General features: G+C 37.6%; 1 protein-coding gene across 3 annotated transcripts in view; it reads right to left on the bottom strand.

Moving 5' to 3' along the window:
* LOC107754161 (folliculin-interacting protein 2-like) overlaps nt 1–15,378 on the bottom strand; it is a 24,591-nt gene extending 9,213 nt beyond the window's left edge. For 2 of the 3 annotated variants that reach the window (XR_001641550.1, XM_016570517.1), the window contains exons 1-13: nt 15,165–15,378; nt 11,385–11,508; nt 9,024–9,116; nt 8,813–8,913; nt 8,648–8,722; nt 8,502–8,560; nt 6,070–6,132; nt 5,390–5,461; nt 3,711–3,846; nt 3,418–3,619; nt 1,468–1,556; nt 1,102–1,248; nt 670–839 (exon numbers count right to left, since the gene is read on the bottom strand). Coding sequence is in view for 2 of the 3 variants with exons in the window: in XM_016570517.1 (XP_016426003.1) it covers nt 670–839; nt 1,102–1,248; nt 1,468–1,556; nt 3,418–3,619; nt 3,711–3,846; nt 5,390–5,461; nt 6,070–6,132; nt 8,502–8,560; nt 8,648–8,722; nt 8,813–8,913; nt 9,024–9,116; nt 11,385–11,508; nt 15,165–15,256 (1,423 nt within the window). In the remaining variant the exon portion in view is untranslated. The remainder of the gene's footprint in view (nt 1–669; nt 840–1,101; nt 1,249–1,467; nt 1,557–3,417; nt 3,620–3,710; nt 3,847–5,389; nt 5,462–6,069; nt 6,133–8,501; nt 8,561–8,647; nt 8,723–8,812; nt 8,914–9,023; nt 9,117–11,384; nt 11,509–15,164) is intronic. The other variant, XM_016570518.1, reaches the window with a different exon arrangement.
* Nucleotides 15,379–15,468: the final 90 nt, after the last annotated feature.

The raw sequence follows: 15,468 nt of genomic DNA, 5'->3' as shown, positions 1-15,468 counted from the left end.
CATAGAAACATATTACAAACAACAAACAAAGAGTGCTTTCAGTATTTAAGATTATCTGAACGTTTTTCATTCAAGAACTGTGAGTGATTTTTCTTCATCTTTACTGTTGTTTTTTACTATGACATCATAGACAGCGGGAGATTCACGCACGGATCTCTTTTGAAATATAAGATGTGGTTTGTCCTGTCCGTTTAATCCCTTAAGACATAACTGGCTGTGTTTACATTAATTTTGCGTCATAAAACCATTTTGAGATGCAAGTGCATTAAACCACTTACACGGAGAAGCGCACAGCCGCATTCGCGTACAGTCTTCACAAACAAAGCGCGCTTTAGCATTTGAAATTGAAAGCAGCCTTCTGTTAGTGAGGTTCATATTTTAAATATATAAGTCCACTGCATTCCAAACCACATAAATGATGACTTCGTAGAGCATTTGTAAGGAAAATACAGACGGGTGAGACCGCACACTTCAAGTGTAACATCAAACAAAGTGCGCGTCTGTCACAGCGCATCCGATGCAATGAAGCCCGCGAATGTCCTTGTAATTCTCGATCCAGAATCGTTGGAGAGAGAATCGCGATGCATTGATTTTTTCTCCCACCCCTAAACTTGAATACTGTATCAGTATTTGTAGGACTACACATTTATATTTTGTCTGCATTCTTACCTAACTGAGCCCACAGTGGGTTGTATGGGTGAGATTTTGCCAAAAGATCCACTGTATGAGAGGCAGGTTTCTGGCAGGCAGTTTTGATTGGTGGCAGGCTGCTGGGCATCACCGTAGGAACCCAGGCTAAGTGATGCGTAAGAACAGCAGTAAGGAGAGCTGATAGAAACCTAGAGGAAAATGAAAGGAATAGTTCAGAGGTGTCCCATCAGAACTCAACATAAGGCAATCAAGAGGAAGTTACTCATGATGACTGGCTGTCACACAGACACGCCTGGCCAATTGTGTTTCCTGACACGCTTAGGATCAGGGATGGTGATGGAAACAAATAACTGATTTTCCAATTATCCCATTGATTACACAGTACTAGCAAAAGAACAGGGTTAAAGATTTGAAGTAATATGTTTAGTTGAAAGGTTAAAGATCACTGACTGGCTCTTGGCTCCATGGTCCATCAGCAAACTCATCTCCTTTAGGAAGCGCTGACACAGCAGGTTTCGCTCAGTACTCTGGGATATCATGGAAAGCCAGACTGGCTCGCTGATACGGGGAGCCATGTACAGGTTCCACACCGTCATCCTACATCCAACAGGGAACCAGATGAGACTCAAACCAAAGCTTATGACTCATATCGCTCAAACTTGAGGGCCTCTATAACAATATCTTCTGCACCAAGTTGGTCATGAATCATAAAGGAAGTTTAATAATGTAAGGGGCACCAAGATTAATTTTTTCTGTAGTTAAAATAGTAAACTGAAGGTTAAGAGATCAAATATACACAAAATGTGATTTCAGCACCTGAATTCTCCCAGTGCTTCCATCACTCGACACAAATAGACCTGTACTCGCTGACTGGACTCTGCTATCCTTCTGCACACAATCATTGCCTGAAAAACAAACCAACAGTTTGAACTCGGATGAAAAGTTTAAATATTTAAAAAAAAAAAAAGACCTATCACAATTTTGATTCAGGAAGTTGCTTTCAGCATAAATCTCAATTGATCTACATTAGGGGTGGGCGATATGACCAAAATCTTATATCACGATATGACTATCTTATATCACGATAACAATATATATCACGACATAGTTATTTTTTTCTTTTAAAAAGGTTTTTATATTAAAATCTTTGATACCATAGAATTTTCATAATCCTTGTCACCAATGTCAATATCAAACTAATACAAGCCTAAAAAGAGAAAAAAACAACAACCTCTCACTCACTGAAGATAAATAAACAGTGATGAAATAAGGATAAGAAACTAATTGCAAGCAATAGGACAAAAAACTACAATAAATAAGAAACGCTACATACATTGTGTAAATTAATTAGTCTTCACTGTGTTAATTATATCTATCTATCTATCTATAGATAGATATAATTAACACGTGTATTAAGTATGGATTCTATACATATATATAAATATATCATTATTATTTTTTTATTTCTTCTTATTAAAGTTACAAAAGTGATTTAGTCAAGAGCAGTGAGAAATTTTCTCTCACTGTTGTTTGATTAATATGAATGGCAGACAGGACGAATAGTGGACAGCTTCCCCTTTAAGACCGAAGTCCGGATCCAATATACTGTTACATATGCGTTTTCTTTTTCAGCTGTTTACTCTCTCTTAAGACCTAAATCACTGTGTTTATGAGGATACTTGCAAAGACGGGGATTCTGACGCATATAAGTGTGTTTATGTAATCGTTCAGAGCCAATAAAGCGGCAAAAAAATGCGCACTCCTCTCACACAGAAGCAGAGACGGCGCACGCATATTGATCTGTTGTTTGTGTTCCAACGGCTTAAAATCGGTTGTTTTAAAACTGCAGTACTTAAAAACGCGTGTCCATGCTACAGATGTAGTCCCTCGTTTAGGAACGAGCTCCTCGTTTTGTCCTGGCTGGTCGTTCTCCACCTGGTTCTGTGTCCACTTCACGCCCCGTGGTGGCGTGTAAAGATTGCAGTCATCCAAATGATGAAAAAGTATTACTGTAAACAATGTGTTTTGCGACACCACGAAATAAACGATAGAGCATAATATGAAACGATATACTTTTTATTTCGTCCATCCGATATACAGTGGGTACGGAAAGTATTCAGACCCCCTTAAATTTTTCACTCTTTGTTATATTGCGTTCTGTAATCAGTGGTAAATCTCCATCACGTGCGTGCTTTCACATTGAGCAGCATTAACTACACAGAGCCGTTGTGTCGCGCGAATATGAACGTGGTTTTGCGCAGCTCGTCAGTGAACAACGGCTCTGTGTAGTTAATGCTGCTCAATGTGAAAGCACGCACGTGATGGAGATTTACCACTGATTACAGAACCAGCTTTACTGATAAGATGCGCGTTAAATATCGCATGCGATTTATCGTGCAGCCCTAATAATATATAATATATGAGGACTGTAGAGAGCATGTCATTTGGAAAACAAAGCCAAAACCTGGAAATTAAGTAATTTAGAAATCCAGGCCAGGACATGTCCAGAAAAAAAGGACGTATGTTCACCCTAGATTCTGCATTATAGCTGTACAAAAATGTTTGCTCTGACCCACCCATATAAACAGAATAAGTGGGCAAAATATACTTTTTCAAAATATAATTTTACATTTTAAATTCTGATGATGAATTTTTGCAAATAAATCCACAAACATTTTAGAAAGAACTGCAATACATTGTTGAATCGATTTGTTTGGTCAAAACTGGTTAATATGACAAATCCCTCTCCTGCACTTTCACACTTACCCTCTCGATGGCAGTCTTGAGTTTGTTCATGTGAGACTCAAACAGAGGAAAGTGGGAGAAGAAAAACTCCTGAAAATTGTGGTTTTCCTCTTCTCTCTCTGGCAGGCTGATGATGATGCTGATGGCAATCTTCTTCCTCCGGATCATCGCAGGGTTGGAGCTGCAGCTCTCGTCAGACAAGCTGAACATTTCTTCAGTGTTCCTGATGCACAGACATACACAAAAACATATCTAACATATCTGCCCTCTGTATTTTTCATCTCTCTCTTACTCTTACAAATATTTACACTTACCAGCGAGGCATGGGGCCATGCTGAAGACTGGTGGCCTGGCTACGGAGCCATCGCCGTTGATAACTGCTGGCACAGCCACTACTGAAGGAGGATCCAGGTGACGGTAGGGGAGTGGCCAACAGACTGCTCAGAGATGCTGCAGAATGGAAAAGTGGGAGTTCACAGGCAATATTTATGAGGCAAATAATACCAGTCAACTAATATTTCGTGTATGTGCCAAACACAACTTAAATGAACTGTTCGGAACAGATTTTGGGAAATTTAGCATTACATCACTTGCTCAGCAGTGAATGGGTGCCATCAGAATGAGCATCCAAACAGCTGATAATCCATAAGTAATCCACACGACTCAAATCGCTGCTTCTGACCAAAATGCAAGTCTACAATAAGGCTTTCTCCAATGAAAAAGTCCATGCCGTTGTCCTCTCACATCAAAATCCACCAACATATTGTTTAAAAGCTTGTAAACGCTGATTAAATTGTGCATATTTCTCTCCTGATTCAGACCAGACAACTTTCACTGGAGAAAGCAATATAATGGATAGAGGGCTCATATTTGAGCTGGAAATCATTTGAATCAGTTTGAAGTTAAAAACTTCTTCAAGATGGATTTGTTTCTTATATTCCGATGGCACCCATTCACTGCAGACGATCCCCTTGCTTAACAAGTGATGTAATGCTAAATTTCTCCAAATCTGTTCTGATAAAGAAACAAACTCATCTACATCTTGGATAGCCTGAAGGTCAGTACATATTTAACAAAATTGAATTATACTTTTAATGGAGGCAAATAAAAAGTACACCAGATTATTTACATTTATACAAACATTAGAATTTTTTATCCAATATTTACACAAAATTCACACACAAACAATATATTTATGAAAAATAAAGCGAAAGCAATTATTTTTATGTCATGACACATAACTGATAAATGGCCAATATCACCCTGATATTTTTGTCTAAATAATTTACAAATAAAACACTCAAAACTAACAATCAATCATTTTAAATGCTAAAATGAAAAATTATATAGATTACATTTAACAGTAATATTAAATTATTCGTTTATTATACAATTTATAACGTGTGTGTGTGTGTGTATGTATATATATATATATATACACATATATATACTGTATATATATATATATACACACACACACTGATAAGTATATACTTACATAAGTAGGGAAAATTACCATGCACAATTAAATATCCACTATCAATAAATCATTAAAATGAATAAATAACCAATACCAATAAATAAAAAAAGTATGATGATGAAAAAAAAGTGCATTGTTTATAGTTATCTAAATAATAACATCTCTGGTTTAATAGCACAGACGTTTTATACTTGAGTATTGAGGTTTGTTACCCCCACAATGTAAGAATGAATGCCCAAATAGTACACTACCATTCAAAAGTTTGGGGTTGCTAAGATGTTTTTAAAAGACGTCACATATGCCCACCAAGGCTGCATGATTTCAGCATGTATTTGAAACAAGAATTCCATGCTAAATAAAAATATTTATTTATTCAAAAATAAAAATTATTACTTACCCCAAACCTTTGAACGGTAACATGTGCTCAAAGGGACCATTCACTTGCCATGCTTTGGACAATCTGAATCTGCATAAAGTATGCTCTGACTTTGTCCTTTATAAATATATGCATACCTGAGCGAGCGATGCCACTGTCTCCATCCTCACTGTGTCCTCTGCTTGGCATGTCCACTGGATTACTGTGGGCTAGAAAAAGAGAGTCATTTCACTTGTCACTTCATATTTTCTTAAGAACGTTAAGAAGTGTGTCTGCATTGCTTCACGTCGTAGATGATTTGATGAAGGTGTTGGGTTCCCAAGCCCGTTTCAAAAGAGCATGCTGGTTAGTATCCCACAGAGACAGACACACACCAAACAATTGCAAAAGTGTGCACCCATCTGAAAGCACGTAGTTAACCCCATAACCTAGAAACCTTGCAGTCCCATCCGTAAAATGATGCTGACCCACAATGACACTGACTCTGTTCACACTTGGTACTAACATCCATTTCGGTGATCCAATCACAAGTGTACGGTGCTAAATACAGATGTGAATAGGGTGCAAAATATTTCACGATCTGATCACAGGATGCATATCAGTTGTAGGTGTACATAACATTCTGTCTTAGCTGTTGTGACCGCATCACCAGCGTATGTTAAAACCAGGTGTAAAACAGGACCGGAGGCAGAGGAAGTGCATTATGTGAGGGGCCCAAAATCAATTAATGGCTAAATAGTCAGAGCACACAGCAGGAAAAAACCGTGTGCATGTGAGATCAACACATGCTCACGCGGCTTCAGCATTCCACACAAACCTGCAAAGAAAGACGCGCTCCGAGCCAGACAGAGCAGAGGAGCGCTAGGCACGCGGCAAACTCCTGAAAAGAGGAGTGGTATATGGCTATGTTGAGAAACAGTATGTTTGGATGAAAGTCAAAGAAAAACTTAAGAAAATAAACAGATGAAAGTGCTGTTCCGAAACCTAGTGAGCTACCATGCTGCCTTACTAAGGCCGCATCCTGACCGAAATGGAACCTCATTAGGGACCAGTTTGGAAAACTGCATGCTCACACTAACAAGTGTGCTGCAAGGATGACATATTTTGTATGCCAACACCTGGAAACAAGTTAGCATTCTAGCACTTCTGGTTCCATCATCTTGAAGTCTTTTGGTTAAATGCCTTAAAGGGGTGGTTGATTGCGATTTCACTTTTTTAATGTTAGTTAGTGTGTAATGTTGCTGTTTGATCATAAACAATATCTGCAAAGTTACGAAGCTGAAAGTTCAATGCAAACGGAGATATCGTCTTTTAAAATTCTGGCAGTTTAATGCCTACAAAAACGACTGGTAAGGGACTACAACAAGTAACTTCCCGGGTCCGTTACGTCAAGAACCCAGAATTTGACATAAACCCCGCCTCCGGGAACACGCAGCAAAGCAATGTGCAATATGAGGCTATGATGAATATATGTAGGCTATACACTGTGCAAACAAGGGTTAAAACAAAAACATTGTCAAAAAACTATTGACTGATGATTACTACTTAAAAACAGGAATTAAAATCACTAAATCAAAAATAAAAAAAGCTAAAAGCAAAAACTAAATATTAACTGGTGCGAGGAACACACACATTCACTGATCTGAAGACCGTAATTATAGTTCCTTTGCTGTTGTATTTTTATGAGGACCATATACAATCCGGCAAATCATATTTCTGGGAAAATAGACAAGTGATAACTGGTGTCTCACCTGCAGTTGTGTATACTGGCAGTTTAACATCAGGCATTCAGGAAAGAGGAAACTGGGATTGCTGGGCCAGCTAGTGAAATGATGTAAGGGAAATACTGAACTCATGAATTACACCTCACCCAGATGCTTTACAATCAAGAACTGGCTGAAAATATCAAATGTCTAGTAGTAATGTTTCTTTTGAAAAGACTAGAAAACTTTGTTGGCATTAATGGAAGTCGCTAGAGGCGGTTTAGCCAATCACAACACACTGGGCCAGCTAATCAGTCAGAGCCCATCGTGTATTTCTGAGGGAGGGGCTTCATAAAAGCAGGAAATGATCAGCGCGTTCAGAGGAGAAGGGACAGAGAGGTGTGGAATAAAGGTAAATTATGTGAAAAATAATGCGTTTTTTAACAAACGAAGCATTAGCACATGTTAGACTGCACCCCATAAACACAATCAAGCCTATAAAAAAACCAGTCAACCACCCCTTTAAATAAGTTTTGTGGTCAAACTCAAGATATTTTAACATTTTTCAAAGTACATCAGTTATACCGCCCTTTACTGAAGCTTTTACTTGTCTTTTTAAAGACATTTGCTAAATGAGACTACAAAGGTTATCAGGGACATTAAACATCAGCACACCAAACAGGAAAACTCATCTACTCACTATTCTAACTCAATCTTTCAGGAAAAAAGTTTTTAAAATACAGACTGAAAGAGTTGTTTAGGAAGACTCATCTACTCACTAGTCTGCTTTCACAGCCTCACTGTTTTTATAATCACACTCTTGCAAACTATTCTAACTCAATCTTTCAGGAAAAATGTTTTTAAAATACAGACTGAAAGAGTTGTTTAGCTTTTCACTTCTGGCGATTACATTTAAAGGCATAGTTCACCCAAAAATGAAAATTACCCTAGAATTTCCAAGCTTTATAATGGCACTGGTCCAGATTTTGAAGCAAAATAAAGTACGGCCATCCATCACAAAAAATGCTCGACATGGGTCTGGGGTGTTAATAAAGCCTTCTGAAGTGATTCGATGCCTTTTTGTAAGAAAAATATCCATATTTACAACTTTATAAACTGTAGACTCTAGCTTCCGCTAACTGTCGTACGTGTGTTCACAAGAGAGTGGCGTTCCAGCGGATGACTTTTGCTTGTCGCTATTAATTCGTGGACATTTCTTCTTTAAATCATATGTAATATAGTTTTTCACAAAGAATTCTGCTGGTAAACAATTATTTAAAATACAAGTTGAAATAATGCGGGTTAGTGGCATTATTAAGCTTGGTACAGTGTATTCTGGGACTGTTTTCTTTGTAAAAGGTACATGAAATCCTGCCTTAAAACAGAAGTAAGATACCTACCTTTTAGAACAGCCTTAGTGGCAGGAGTAAAGCTATGATGCCTTAAAATGCTGCCTATGTACAGCAGGCAATCGGCAGGTCACTAGGTTTTGGAAAAGAGTGTGCAAAAATGACAAAGAAGGAAGAAATGTTTGTACATATCTTACCTATGCTGCTGGTGTGACTAGGAAAAGTTTGACTCATTGACTCAAAACTGTCTTGCAGCCTGTAAGAAATAAAATGGAGACAATGAGAGATAGAGAGCAGACTCATGTTGCAGCAGATCGCAGATGAGAGGAAACATGACTCGTACGTATTTGTACTTCCAGAGGTGCTGCTTCCAAACCGGGTAGAAAAAACCTTACTGACCATCAGCTGTGGGGGAGACCTGTCGCATACAGAGCAACAGTGTTAGCACACATACATCGCTAAGGTCCTGATTCCTGCTAAATATATTATAATTGCACAAAATACTCACCGAATGTGGTGAATTTTAAGAGTTGAGCCCTTATAGCTCATGGAAACTGAGCCAAACATCATTTCTCCAAGCATATTCACGTCTGAAGCCGGTCTGGTATACTAAACATTCATACACAAGTCAAAAGTGTTCTAACTACCCATAAACACACAGTGTATGCTTTAACGTTTTTTGAATGATAAAGTTCAATGATAGTGGCTAAAACACAAACCTGATATGTAGGAGGCTTGTCTTTCTCGCTTGCTTGGCTGCCGATATGGCAAGCACCACTCCGGTTGGGGGGAGTTTTGGTTTCATCAGCAGTCTATGAAATTAAAAAATAAATAAAAAATTGGTCACAATTGGATTCTTCCAGGTCATTACAGAATCAATTAGATTATAAAATCAATTTGATTGGATTAAATGTGTACCATTTATCCATATTTAAAGGTGCTGTATGTAAGTTTTTGACTCTACTAAAGCATAAAATACCATAATGTGTTTGCAGATATTTAAGAAACATGCTAAGTTAACGTACTTGTTTATCTGAAAAACAATGCTACAGTCAGTTATTCTCCTTTGAAAATGTGCGTTCCGGGCCGGAATGTCGGTCTCTGTTTTGGTTTGTGAAACCCGCCCACTGCCAGTTTACCCAATTGTATTTCTGCACCCCGGGTTGCCAGTTGGCGGAAAACACTGCGTATTTTATTTCATTCATCGTCAAGTGCGTACGTTCCTGTTGGTGACGTCAATCTGGCAACCTGCGTGTGCATCAAGTCTGAGGAGGAGGGGCCGGGTGAAAAAAACCCTCTCCAATATTTTGAATTTGGACTGCAATACCTAGTTCAACCACTCGGTGTCAATCCTACATACAGCACCATTAAAAGTGCAATGTGTAATATTTACATCGATCTTCGGATTGCATCGGCTGTGGGGATGAAGACCACAACTCCCATGATTCCACACTCAGTCACGGTGTCATCAAACTACCCCTTTGTTTCTTTGTTTGTTTTGAATACGCGCCCTCTAGCGGCGAAAAATTACATAGTGCCTTTAAAGACTAATGTTAGCTTTTGTTCAAAAGTTTGAGGTCAGTAAGATTATTTTTTTCTTAGAAATTAATACATTGATTCAGCAAGAATGCATTCAATGTATAAAAGTGGCAGTAAAGATGTTTAAATTGTTATAAAAATGAATAAATAAAAAATAAAATATATGTAATATATCAAATAAATGTTCTTTTAAACTTTCTTTTCAAAGATGCCTAAAAAAGTTTCACTGTTTCCAAAAATATACTAAGCAGCACAGCTGTTTTTAACATAAGTAATAACAAAATTATTCTTGACCACCAAATCAGCATATTAGCATGGTTTCTGAACAATCACGTGACACTGAAGACTGAACCCCAAACCTTTGAATAATAGTGTTCTTTTTGCTATATCTCTGAACAAATGAGTTGAAAATGCCATCAAGCCATCATAAAGAAAAAAGTTTGGACTACTAAAATGTTTTAACATTTTCACTTGATTATCTTTATCTAACCTACAGGTCAAAACAGTATTTAAACTAAATATTTGAGCAAATAATGCTAATACAAACATGAGAAATTGTATGAAAGTGTTTGCAACCGCAAAATTCCACCATAAGACACAATTCAATAGCAATACACACGCGCACACTGTTATTCTGTCTCTCTCTTTGTTACAAAAGCTGAAGAGCTGAATAAACAGACCAATCATGTGACAACTTACTGACAATAAATCACACTCTGTTCAGAGAGCCAGAGACATTCAATAACAACTGTCTAGATGGATGAGTATAGATGGGTTGACATAAAAAAAAATCAGCTTTGATTTCATATTTCTACAGTGAAAATATATTAAGCATATTGTGAAGAAAATACAGTTTCCACAAAAAAACAATTTGAGTAAATAATTTTGCCAAAAAGTCATAACTTGATTTGTTTTTGACCATTTTCCTTCGCATGTGAACTGAGAACCATTTTCTTTGTTAATAGCCTTTTTGCAAAATCTTGTGACACTATCATAAAACAAGCTGTGCAGAAACCATTAAAGTCAAACCGTTGTGATCACTGACTTAAAAAAACTTCAGCTGAACATTCCTAATGATGGGATTCTTCAGAAGGGCATGCAGAGCTGCAGGTGCTACACAGTCAGGAACAATTCAAGGTTTTCCACATTTTATTCTTATTATAGGTTCTTATTATAGAATCTGTCCTATGTCTTCCTTATTACCTCACTGTGACTGAATTGCTGTCTGATTTCTGAAAGAAAATTCTGAAGACATGACCCCCTTAAAACGCCCTTAACATGAAAAGTTTATATATATACTTTATATTTATATATATATACACTTGTTTATATGTTTATATATATAAGTTTATATTGGATTGGTAAACAGTACCAATCCAAGATACAACCCACACACACGAGTGTTAAACGCTTTGACCCAGTTAGCTGAGCAGTCACACCTGTCATGAGATCCAAGCAAGCTGGATTACAGAGCATGTGACTCCTCCCAAAACAGTGCTCATAGACCCCCCCCCCACACACACACCACATTAGCAACTTACCGGCTCAGATGCATCCAGTTTATGTATTGCTTTGGAGTCAAAGAGAACCTGGCGCCCTCTTCTCTCACAGTCTTGATACACGATCAATCGGATCTGAGCTAGATCAAACTCAGAGGATGCCCAACTAAAAAAGAGAGAAACACAGGTCACTGTGATCAAAACATTCAAAAAGAGAAAATAATACTTACTCTACAACTTCTAGACTGTCACAAAAAAACAAACTATAAGCCAAAAAACAGGCTTCTGGTTATTTGAAAATGATTTTAACTTCCAATTCTATAACAAATAAAATAAGCGGCAAAAAAAATCAACTGGAAATAGTTCACTTGAAACATTCTGTCATTCACCCTCATGCTATTCCAGTGAATATTCAGTGAAGTACATCTTACACTACCATTCAAGTTTGGGGGTGGTAAGATTTTTAATTAATTTTGAAAGGTGTCACTCAATCAAAAAAGACACATTGAATATATGTTAAAATGTAATTTATTCCTATGATGGCAAAGCTGAATTTTTAGCAGTCGTTACTCTAGTCTTCAGTGTCATGATCCTTCAGAAATCATTCTGATATGCTTTTCTCTCATTTTCTGCTCAAGAAACATTTCTTATTATTATCAATGTTGCTGCCTAATATTTTTGTGGAAACTGTGATAAAAAAATTTTTTGATTCTATGATTAATAGAAAGTTTAAAACAACAGCTTTCATTTGAAATAGAAAGTTTGTGTTAAAGTCTTTATCATCACTTTTGGTCAATTTAATCCATCCTTGCTGAAAAAAAAAGTGTTGATTTCTTTTCTTTCTTTCTTTTTCTTACTGACCCCAAACTTTTGAACGGTAGTGTACATTTTGTTTTTTTCATCACACAAAACTATTGTAGGGCTTCGGAACACTTGGAATATAGCACATGACTCCTTTGGACTATATTTATAGTGCTATATTTGTCATTTCTGAGCTTGGCACTCCCTGTTCATCATTCACTGACATTGCATGTAAAAGAGAACCATGAACATTCTTCAAAATTTCTTTTTTGTGTTGCACAGAAAGAAAATTTGGAAGGACATGAGCATGAGTAAACAATGACACCTTTCATTTTTGGGCGAACTATTCCTTTCATCAAAACCACAAAGCTGCAAAAACTTTCAATAAAGCAATACACATATAATTGCACCATTGCAAAAATAAATTTTCTTCTCACAAATAGACATACCCTACCTGCTTTCCATCCTGGTGTATGATAAAGTGATCAGACACTCATTTCTAGACTCCAAGCACTACATATACATCCACAATAGGTATGAATAACAATCACAAGATGCCCGAAACTGGCCAAGAGAGCGGCGGAAGGCACGGAAAGTGGACCATTCACACAGTTGCATGTTTCTTCTATTAAACATCAGAAAATCACCACAATCTAACAACAGAAAACCCAGGCACACAGTCTCCATCTCCGCTTGTCCTAGCTCTGAGTGCACAAGTCACACACACACACACACACACACACACACACACACACGGTGTCGGCAGCGCCCCTTCTTTCTCTCTGACTGCATAGATGATGTAGTGTTTGTTATATCGGTGTCCATGTGTGAGTTAGCAATCACTATGTGTCTGTTTGCGTTGAGTGTATGGACTTTGTATATGGACTGCTTAGTGTTAATGTGAGAATGTTTGTGTGTTAGACGATATGTTGATCAGTCTTTTCTAACACAGCTGCTGAACAATACACTGCAATGCACAGGCTCTCTTTATCCTTTATACACACACACACACACACACACACACACATTGAGGGCACAGGCTCTCTTTATCCTCTCCTACTGAGACTTTGCGTGAGAGTGTGTGTGTGTGTGTGCCAGTATATAAGAGAGAGACAGAGGGATGGAGAGAAAGAGAGTGAGAAAAACACTTTCTTGGGGTGGTACTGCCACTACACATTGACAAGCACACAGACCCTAGATATTATATTAGTGAGAACTAGTGAGAAACACAATGGTTTTTATACTAAAATAATCCTATATCCTAAACCTAACCCTCACAGAAACCAATTTACATTAGAGTTGTCAATTATAAGCCTTTCAAAAAGTGAAAACCAGTTCAAATATCCTCAGATCAGTTTCAACAAGTTTTACTATATTTGTGAGGACGTTTTCAAACATTTGGCCCTCATATGTGAAGCCAAACCCGTACACACACACACACACACACACACATTTAACTAATAGTGATACAGTTTTAAAAAGCAAAGAACAATGACTCATAATAAATTAGCCTTTATGACACATCCTTATTGGGACTTTCCTGATACTTCAGGTCACATGAACAGCAACTGCGGTGTCATATGATCACTGTAGTACACACATATACACACTGATTTTCAGATAGAACCATTTCAGATGGGTTGACTGAAATCTGTCAACACTCATTCACAAGTTTTACATATCCACCATTCCTTGCATGTTTGATGATTGTAAATATTTAGACTAATGTGATAATGCTTTTACTCACCACTAAGTGTAGAAAAATGCTAGTGCTATTTAACTCATTTACCATTTTTACATTATTGCTCCCTCCAAAAATCATTCAGTGTAGAATTAATGTATATAAATTATGAATATAGATATAAGCATAATTATAAATTAGATTTTATGAATACATATTATGAAAATAATATAAAAAATGAACAAATATTTTATTTATATTTAAAAAAAATATGCATTCAATTACAAATTATATATATTTATATGTACTTGATTTAAGGCTGCTCTGATGCTGCATTTTATTTAGACAGAAGCAATGCAGCATCATAACTCTGATATTAGTGGCTAAGGTGGGTCAGAGCTGCATATTGTAGTACATATTTTATTTTTGTTAATTTTTAACACAGAAGTTGAAAAGGTCACAGAGTCTGCTCAAAGCAGCCTTAAAGGGGTCCTATTATGCTCTTTTACAAAGTCTTGATTTTGTTTTGGGGGTGTACTAGAACAGGCTCTCATACTAGGTTGTTTGAAAAACACATTATTTTTCACAGAAAGGGTCCAGTATGTTGCATTAATGCTTAAAACGCATGTTAGCCAATTGCTAATGTATTGTATAAAATCATGCAAATTATTTGGCTGCAAACTTAATTGCAGGTGTAGTTTAAGTAGCTCAACTAAAAGCAACAGATGGCTTTTCATTTACATGCAAGCATTACTATATTCTGGTCTCACTGAAAAACTTGAAGTGGGAACTTGAAGGATTCGCCATCAAGAACTTACAATTTTTTTTTTTACTTGCACACTTAACATTTCATTTTACAATTTCTATATCAATTTCACTGCCTGTCATTCCCAATGTTTACTCCTGACATGAGACAAGTAGTGTCAGTAAACCACTTGACTCTCTCCCGTAAAACCCCTCTTGACCCACTCCGACTAGAAAGACACAGCAGAAGCCATAAATGCAGAATAGATGTACTCTCAAACAAATACCTGTCAAAACTTGAAAGTATAAACGCACTGAAAGAGTTACATAACACATGGACTTGGGCTCAGCTAACTGGACGCGCGCTACGCAGAACTGTGTGTGTGTGTGTCCACAACACCATTAACACACATAGATCAAATAACACTACGGCCTGCAAGGGATGACACAATAAATTGGCGATCATAAACTCGCACATATTTGCACCACCTACTGCAGAAAAAACAGCTGTGTGCCGCGGAGAGGTCAGTTTATAGTGTCATATAAAGCGCGTTTATATCCACAGGTGCAGTATTTGCTCGTGCTAACGGTCTTACCACTGCTCCGCTGCCGTCGAGCAGTCCCGTGCGTTGCCGTTATCGTTACCGACGGCTCTCTTGCTGAAGAGCTTCTGCAGCAGCGTCGGCATGCTCGCGGCCTCGCGCGCTGTTTTTCACAAACACACAATCTGGGATTCCCGTTTCCCCATCAGCGCGAGCGAGCGCTCAGGTCTGCAGAGCTCCATGCTGGAGTCATGTGACATCTGCAGCAGCTGAGCTCTCTGCTGAGGGGACACAGGCTGCACGTGCGGAACGTGCCTGGGGTTTTCTTTCCTTCCTTCGTTTTGGTCATTTCCACACA

Source organism: Sinocyclocheilus rhinocerous, unplaced genomic scaffold (assembly GCF_001515625.1).
Source record: "Sinocyclocheilus rhinocerous isolate Xijiao unplaced genomic scaffold, SAMN03320098_v1.1 scaffold681, whole genome shotgun sequence".
Taxonomy (NCBI): Eukaryota; Metazoa; Chordata; class Actinopteri; order Cypriniformes; family Cyprinidae; genus Sinocyclocheilus; species Sinocyclocheilus rhinocerous.
Note: the sequence above shows the minus strand (reverse complement) of the source record. Positions and strands in the feature narration are given on the sequence as shown.